The 9,012-nt window shown below is 36.6% G+C and overlaps 1 protein-coding gene across 2 annotated transcripts in view; it reads right to left on the bottom strand.

Annotated features, from left to right (window-relative positions):
- Positions 1 to 622: 622 nt before the first annotated feature.
- The window catches only part of LOC122084499, a 9,969-nt gene continuing 1,579 nt past the window's right edge, over positions 623 to 9,012 (bottom strand). Inside the window, exons 3-6 of one of the 2 annotated variants that reach the window (XM_042652784.1) lie at positions 8,533 to 8,625; positions 5,852 to 5,954; positions 1,886 to 2,018; positions 623 to 1,279 (exon numbers count right to left, since the gene is read on the bottom strand). In XM_042652784.1, the coding sequence (XP_042508718.1) occupies positions 835 to 1,279; positions 1,886 to 2,018; positions 5,852 to 5,954; positions 8,533 to 8,625 (774 nt within the window). In that variant the 3' untranslated portion in view covers positions 623 to 834. Of the gene's footprint in view, positions 1,280 to 1,885; positions 2,026 to 5,851; positions 5,955 to 8,532; positions 8,626 to 9,012 lie in introns of both variants that reach the window. The other variant, XM_042652785.1, reaches the window with a different exon arrangement.

The raw sequence follows: 9,012 nt of genomic DNA, 5'->3' as shown, positions 1-9,012 counted from the left end.
AAAAAAAAAAAACATTTATTTTGGGTTGGGCTTGGATTATTTGAAGATTCGGCAACAATTCTCAACCTAAACTTCCATTGTGGCCAAAATTTAACTCAGTCTATAATGTCACTGCATCATGTTGTATTGAAATATGTTTCCACCAAGAAGACCAGCTAGGATCAACCCAGCCTGTTTCACCTCTACTCATTCATATTGCTGCCCTTACACGCTCATTGGCCACCCGAGCGATCTCTTGCCAATTAAATAAAATAGAAAGTGTTTCCTATGTGGGAATACAACTCCTGCAAGTGCAAAGGCCAACTAAAGAACATGAGGAAACATCAATAGAGATGTCATTTTTCACTTCTGAGCCAGGCCGGTTACTTCAAATCCCCTGGTGTCTGGGAGCAGAGGCTACACACTCATCCACAGGAGGGACCATTTAACTATTCAAACAAGGATGCTTATTGAATTTGAATCCTTTTGGTTTACATTATTTGGTTGCATAAAACGAGGATGGTTATTTACTAATCAAACACGTGAGGAATTAGACCCCCATTAAATCAGATCCTCCAATATAGAGCAATTCCACGATGAAGCCCAAGTTGAGCCAATCAGCCAGATCAACAAGCCTATCAGGTACTGTGAGCACTATTCAAAACTAGATACGAGTAAATCAGTACAAGTAATGCAGAACTGGTGCAAAAGCTGCAAAAATTGGCTTTACAATTCTTAATATCAGGATAACTCTAGGTTCTATTTTATGTTTTCCTTTACCATTTGATCAACATACAAACATTATCAGCCACCATATTTCCAGACATGAGAAAGCAAAAAGGGAAAAGGCTACTTTTACACAGGTAATGGGTCTGACCACCTTCTCTTCACCTCAGATTTCCATCGGACCTCTTTGAGCATCCCATCCATCCCATAATCCCTCTCCATAACAAGATTGATTCCTTCCTCTGAGTACCACCCTACTCCAATGCACAGAATTCCATCCTTGCTAACATCAACATACCCAGTAACACCACCTGGCAACCAGAGTACAGTCACATCCTGCATGTCTAGCATCTCTTCCTCCCCAAAGTGGACAGGATTCTCGGGCAGGCTCCTCTTTTTCAATGTTTCTGTGCAGAGATACACATATGGTACACCATTGCCTTCTTCAATCTCTGTGTCATCCCCAAAGATAGGAGTTGCACTAACTTCAAAAACCTTCCAAGGTCCAGTTAAATCCGATGGCTGGGTTCGTTTCCGCTGAGAAAATGGTTTCAGCTCTAACTCCGGATCATCACTGATTAAAAAAAAGGTTATATTGAATTTTTACAAAACAAATCATTACCATCATGCAGAAAAAAGGGCAATGTAGTGATCCACCACAACAAGGCACAAAAGGTTGTGCCCTGTTCACATAGGGAACGCAAGACATTAGGCAAGAGCTTGGGCAATAGAAAAGTGAAGATGGAATCTCATTCCAGGCCCATGGCACAAAACCCATATACTACTGCCACCAGCTCTAGGATGCAAGTCAATCACTGGATGCAGTTTAGAGTTATGAATTTCCACATCACAAGGCTGATGATTAATTTCTGTGATATCATGAAACTGATTTAACATGAATAATATCATGTAAGGTTAAGAAAACAGGAAGAAGCCAATCTCCTCATTTCACTCTTGCCAAGGCACACCAAACAAGTGCAGTTGGTTTAACACAACATTTTATAGGCCCATTAAGGAGGAATTTCGTGCCAAGATTTGATCTCCATCCCACCCCCCTTTTTTTTCTTCAAATCAGAAACAAGAATAATCTTTTGATTTCCAGAAAACAAAATGAATCTGAAGCTAAATCAACAGAGGATTTATAAACTAGGTGGTAAAAGATGTTAATGAATTGTATTACCTTTGGTAGTCGAGAGCAGCAGGACTGATCCACTGGTCTTCATATACAGCGACTCTCAGAATCTGAATATCTGAACCCCCATTTTTGAATTCTATGGTGTGCACAATACGCAGTCTTTTGTGACATCCTTTAACTAAACACTTATCCATTAAGGCAAAAAATGAGATATAGATTCTTATCTGTATTTCACAGCATTCAATTCAACCAAATTAAATTTACTTCAAAATGCAAAAGAAAGCAGCAATACAAACTGAATACAACTCAACTCGGCCTTATCCCAACTAAATGGGTCGCTACATGGATTTTCCTCCAATCAGTTCTATTCAAAACCATTACTTGTTACTAATCCTAAGCTCTGCATGTCTTTTCTCACTGCTCCTAGAGCCTCTACCCCTGGCACTTTTTACTCCTTCAATCCTAAATCAAATCACCCGTTTGGAGCATTCAAATGCCCCCACTGCACTGTCCATACACCTCAAACGAATTTCTTGCAGCTTATCATGTACCGGAGCTACTACTAAATTAGTTCTAATTTGGTCATTCCTTTATATTTTCTACTTTTACCACCCATCCATCTCAAATCAGCAGTACAAACTGAATAAGAAGAGAAATTTATAATGAACATACTTGGGGGTTTCTAAATGTTACCATGAATGGTACAGTTTACCACGTTGATCATTTACCATGTGGCAGACATGGGAGGTTCATGTAACCGAGGATCCCACAACCACCTCATTAGTCAAATTTCAAACCACACATTCAGGGAAGAGCCTCAAAATTTAGCTGAAAGTGACAAAATTATAGTAAAATGGCATTCTTGTAATTCTGTGAAACTTTAAACAACCTTAAACACAAGAAGGCATATTTTCGGTTTTGGTATGCAAATTTCAGACTGCCATCCATGGATTCAGTAGTTGTTTCTCTGCTTTGGATTTAGCAAGGGTTCTGGTGGATTCTAGATCTCAAATGGGTGGATTCCTATTTATCTCTTTTCCTCCTATCACTCCCTATCTCCTCCAACGAAAAATCAGGTTAGTTCTTCAGATTTACTAACCTGGATTTCATTTTAGCACCAATTTCAGATCTGAACTTGGTTATTTCTTCACATACTATTTCCAATCTCTCCTAAACTCTCCTTTGTTTTCTGATTTGCTGTTCTGCTAATCAGGCTTCTGCTGTGATTTGTCTCAGCTCATTGTTCAATTATCTAGTTTCTGCTTCAAAAGTCTTACAATGCCAATTCATTTCGAGAGTCTGACCTGCATTCTAATATTCAAAAAAACTCAATTTCCTGGCTTGATATTTGGGTACTGATCACGGAATATTTCTTAAGGCCTTATACTGTTAATCATCTAGTCTGCTCATTCATCAATTCTGCTCTGACCCTTTTGATGCAGGTACATTAGATATTGATCCAATATGGAGGCCTAGATGTAAGTCTAGAAGGCCTACAAGGGGCATGTGGCAGTCCGATGGGCTGAAAACAAGCTTTGGGTAGTATGTTATTGATTAAGCCTTCTACTTTCTTGGGTTTCATTGTAAAATACACAGGATTAGTAGTTAAGTTATTGAATTAGGTTATGATATTTAATAGCTTTTACGAGCTCTCTTTTGACTCTACTTACTTTAGCCAATGGCCCAGTATGTGAGAGTGATTAGGTGTCCTTTTGTGAGCTAGTTTTAAAAATGTAAAAGGCCGTATATACATATACAGCAATCCATCGACTAAGCATGATTTCAGTCTAGAACATACAAGTTTTCAAACACAGAATTTTTTGGCTTATTTTAATGGAAATAACCCTAGGGTTAGTTATATATTTGTTAGAAATTTTAGTCAAATAGGTTTTCTTTGTAATAGGCCAGTTTAATGAACCAAAAATATAGATAGAAGGTAGGAATATGGGATTTGCTTTCTTTTTTTAGTTTGGGTTTTTTTATTTCAGTATTCTATTGATTATATCCTGTAAAGGTTGGATAGAGTCTTGTCTGAATATAAATCTTCCTCGTAGTTTGGATAGAGTTCTAGTCATGTGGTACTCCTATTCCTACTTTGGATAGAGTTTCTCTACTTCCTTTTTTCCTATTTCAGTTTCCATATAAGCATTTCAAGGCTTTATAAGCCCACAGTTTTGCTAGTTGAATAAAGTTGGCTTTTGCCTCCATATGTTCTGTGAGTTCAGAATAGTGCTGTGCAAATGTGCAATGCAGTGCAACATTTAGTGAGATGCTAAGGTCTAGGCTGAAGGGATTTCAGTCCTAGGTGAGATGCTCAGTTCATATCCATCTATTTTCTATCCATCCTTCTTTAATCTATCCATCCATTGATTCAGGTTAGTACAACATCTTCTGTCCTTTGTGTGCACGCTTTATTAACTTGATTTTGACTGCTTGAAATATTAAAATCCATTGAATTTTTTTGAATCTGGTCCTTCGTTTCTTCACTGCAGTTCTGGTTTATTACTTTGTTTCAGATCCTAAACCTTTGGGCTTCTAGAAACTGATCATTCTTCAAAGAGTTTTGGTATTGTTGAGCAAGGTATATGGGATTGGGACTCCAGACCTGATTCCTTCCTTCTTCTGATGATGATGATCTACTTTTAACAGTTGTGATCGTTCCTCATTGTTTTTCTGCATTCTTCTTGTCTTCTAATTCTGATAATTTCCTCTAATACTTCTACTTTCTTCGATTCTAATTCTCTTCTCGCTTCATATATCAATTTCTATATCTGGTTATTGAGTTAATCCCTCGCTAACATAACTAGAATATTCAAGTTAGACCATGTTTCAGTGTTTTCTCATTGATTTTGGAAATCCTACTTACAACTCAACTCAACTTCAAATTTCATTTGTGTGGGATGTCATGGTTTCAATCATCTATTTAAACTCTTAACTGAGTCCTATTTAGACACCCTAACAGTCCATCGATTCTACAGATCTTGACTTTTCCCACTCCTAGTAGGTTTGCTCAATATCTCTAAATCTAACCATCACATTGCCATCTGACTTTACTAGGTTTTACCCCCCTTCTGATGTGGTTGCATCGGACATTAATCCTGTATGGATGCCTATATGCAAGTTTTGAAGGCCCCCAAGGAGCAGTTGGTAGTCTAAGGGGCTGAAATTGACCTTTGGGTAGTAATATTATAGGTTGGGCTTTTTATTTTCTTGGCTTTCATTTTAATGGGCCTAATTTATAAGCCATGCAGAGGAGATAAAGTTAGTACACGGGTGATGTGTATAAGTCACTTAATGAGCTTATTTTATTGCAAATAAGCCTTAGGTTGGGTTATGTATGTGTTGGGCCTTTGATCCCATGAGTTTTCTTTATAATCGGCCACTTTAATGGGCATAAAATACGGGTAGAAAGTAGAAAAACGGGATTTAATTCATTAATTTAGTTAGAATCTTGTTTTGAGTATATTTTCTTTGTTATTTTTCCTAGTCAGTTTAGGTTTTTCAATTAGTTAAGGATTGGGTTCGGCCTTTCCTTTTTAGTGTTTGAGTCAGTTTTGAGTCTTTTATATAAGTTTGTAAGGGGCTACAACATTGAACACGAATTTATTAATAAAAAAAAAAAATGGCTTATGCTATTGTGTTGTGGGATGCAGTTGGGTGAGATGCCTATTCACGAGTTCTTCTTCCCCCTTCTCAACCCTCCATCAAATTCTCTTTCTTTTCTTATTTTCCTTTTATTTGTTTGCTGTGAGAGAAGTGTTTGAGAGCTAGAACCAAGCCTATTGGAGGACATCTTTTATATTCAACCAGAATTTCACATCCTACCTAGGATTAGGATCACTTGTGATTCTAGTTCTACATTAAGAGTGGTTGTTGATAGTGCATCAAAGATCTTCCCATTTTACAGAACTCAAAGGTGAGTTTTTTTTTTTTAACCAAGTGGGAATTGATGCAATTGCAATAAATTGCATGAGGCTCCCACTACTGCAGGTCTGGGAGAGGCAAACGTACACGGCCTTACCCCCTCCATCGCAAGAGAGGCTGTTTCCAAGTTTAGAACGTGTGGCCAACATGTTGCAATAGCACAACTTAACGGTTGCACCATAGGCTTGCCCTGCATATGAATTAATACAATTGCATTAGACATTAACCATGTGGATGCCTATGTGCAAGCTTAGAAGGCCTCCAATGAGCAATTGGAAATCAAATGAGCCGAAATTGACCTTTGAATAGTTATATTATAAGTTGGGCCTTTTATTTTTCCGAGTTCCATTGTAATGGGCCTAATTTATAACCCTATAGAGTGGGGTAATGTTAGTACACAGAATTAGTAGTTAAGTGTTTGAGTTAGATTAGATTACTTAATAGCTAGATCAAGTTCTGTTTTGAATTTATTTAATTTATTGAATTTGTGAGTATGATTAGGAATCATTTTATAAATCAATCTATGAATTTCCCAAGGTTTTCATATATTTAATACAACCCCATCAATTAAGGATGATTTGAACCAAGAATATGAGTTATTTTTCAAGAATTTTGGTGCTGTTGAGCCATGCGCACGGGATTGGTATGCAAGAATATGGCATGCTCTCTGCAGCCAGCTATTTATTCTACAGAGCCACTCACTTTTGGTTCAAAAAGCGGCCGCGTTCCTTTTTCCGATCCATATCTCAAACCTGATTTTTTCTCTTCTGCCACACTTTTTCTCTCTTTTTTCTCCCAAGAAGATTGATCTCATATTTATTCCTTCCCCTTCCTTTTATCCGATTTCTTCCCTTAACAATGCAATTGCTTCCATTATCTCAGATGAGATTACAGATTTAATCATTGGGATTGCTTGCATCTGAGATTCATAATCTGGATTTTCAGATAGCATCACCTTGCCAGTAAAATAATGACTATAAAATCTTATTTATCCAATCTGTTTCAACTGAGTTATGAGGTTTTGTCTACTCTGGTTGTGTTCTTTTCCTACAATCCTGCCGCAAGCTAATCTTGATTAGTTTCTAGAAGCTTAAAGTTACTACTTACTAGGTTCAGAAATCCAATGAAGCCAGAATCGTAGTGACAGGTTTATAAATTAGAATTCAAGAGATTTATAGTAACAGATAATCCAAGGTTCTGATTTAATCCAAAGCTAGTCGAAGGTCAATTAAATGGAGAAAAATGGTTTCCCAAAATCTGGTTAAATCTGATGGATAAATATGAAGTTATAAGTAAATCCTACTGGGGGTAGGATTCTAGAAACAGAGTTCCAGAACAGTAACTGAACAAGAAGCGCAGAGATTTTAAAATAGCAGCACTAATGGTCTGAACTAATAAAAAGTAGTATGATACTGTAACAGCAAAAAGAAACCAGAACTCGTAAACAGAATTTAGAAAGTTGAGTAAAATCAGACTTGAAATACGATTCTAATAAATCAGTTCAAAGATGAGATTTTTGAAACTGCATGGTACTTTAGCACCAAAAAAAAAAAAAACTTAATGTGCAATCAGATTTTATTTATAGTGGATAAAAGTTGAGTTTCAAGGAATTCCTTGTCGGAATATGAATTCAAAGAGCTTGAAGCAAAACTAGGTTCATCAGACCCAGAACATTGATGAAAGTTAAAACAAGAGGATAGCAATTTCAGACCATTGACTAGTAAAAGATTCAATACTAAGAGATACAAATGAAAGAAACGTTATGTTGAACTAGATTTGAAGAATTAGAGAAGAGAAAAAGAAAAAGCATATGAACTAAGCATCCCACCCAGACCTTGACTGGAATCCCACCAACTTTTATGGCATCCCGCCAATAGTTTGTTGCATCTCACAACAGTTTCTGAATCTCACAAAAATGGGAAGCAAAAGCCAGTACTCTATTCATCAAATTCGTGGGTAGGGCTGTATCTGCTTAGAAACTAATATAAAAGACTCAAAAAGGAAAGACCTAAATCAATCCTGAACCGATAAGGCAACAAACACTGACATGGGAACTGAAATAATAAAGGAAACTGACCAAAATAAGGATTCTTAACTAAACTAATTAATTTCATCCCGTGCTACCTTCTACCCATATTCTAAGTCCATTAAAGTGGCTTATTACAATGAATACCCATGGACCAAACGCCCAACACATATATAACCCAACCCAAGGTTTATTTCCACTAAATTAAGCAAAATTTTCTGGTTTATTAAAATCAAATCTCCCACTGGATTTCCCTGGTTTGGGCTTAGTTCTGCAATACATTTAGAAGCCAGCTATTAAATTCCAAGTCTTTGGTAACCTAACTCAAGGTTTGGTCTTAGTTCTGCAATACATTTAGAAGCCAGCTATTAAATTCTTCAGTTACTTCACGTCTGACAGTCCGATCGCATAAAATTTTACAGATTTGTTCTCTCTGTTAAACTGTGCCCTCATCTTGTAATCTTAATCTTATAATTTATGAGTACCTAATTTAATCAATGGTTTTCTTGGCGACTCACGTCTCACACCCTAATCTAATAACCCTTACCAAAATCATTGATGGAGAAGTTGAATACTTTGCATATACCCTAGATACAGAGTTCAGATAATGTCCATAACTAATTAGCAAATAATCCAACAAGAAAGTCAATAATAGCCAAACAGAAGACAGAGCATAACAACCATATGACAAGAAGTAAAAACATGCTATGTTAAATTATATAAAATCCACGGAAGAACCTACCTGTTCAAACTTGAATGTGGGAGAAAGGAAGTATGTGGAGTCATCTGCTTCTCCAACTGGTACATGGACCGGACCTCTAGAATATGATCCGTCCTGCAGATCAGCAGGAAGAATCACAAACCCATGATAACAGGTGATCAGCAAAGATATGAAGGACCAGTAATTTAATGCAAACTGTATTAGCATAGCCACCCATCTGCTACAGTTATCTATAAATATGTGAAATTCATACCATTTCATTTTTCAGTTCACATTTGCCAATATTTTTGATGTTCCAACACATTACTTTTAAGAAGGAATTAGATGGTTTCCCAAAAATAAAACCTTCAAATGACATTACATAATATGACATCATGCACATATGATATTCCAACATGACGGTTCCTCGTGATGATTAGTTATTTTTCCCAGAATATTTTTTGATATTCTTATAAATGAAACACCTAAAAAAATTAAATTGTTGGCGTATTAACTACAAAA

The sequence above is a fragment of the Macadamia integrifolia genome, chromosome 7, assembly GCF_013358625.1.
Source record: "Macadamia integrifolia cultivar HAES 741 chromosome 7, SCU_Mint_v3, whole genome shotgun sequence".
NCBI classification, from domain to species: Eukaryota; Viridiplantae; Streptophyta; class Magnoliopsida; order Proteales; family Proteaceae; genus Macadamia; species Macadamia integrifolia.
Note: the sequence above shows the minus strand (reverse complement) of the source record. Positions and strands in the feature narration are given on the sequence as shown.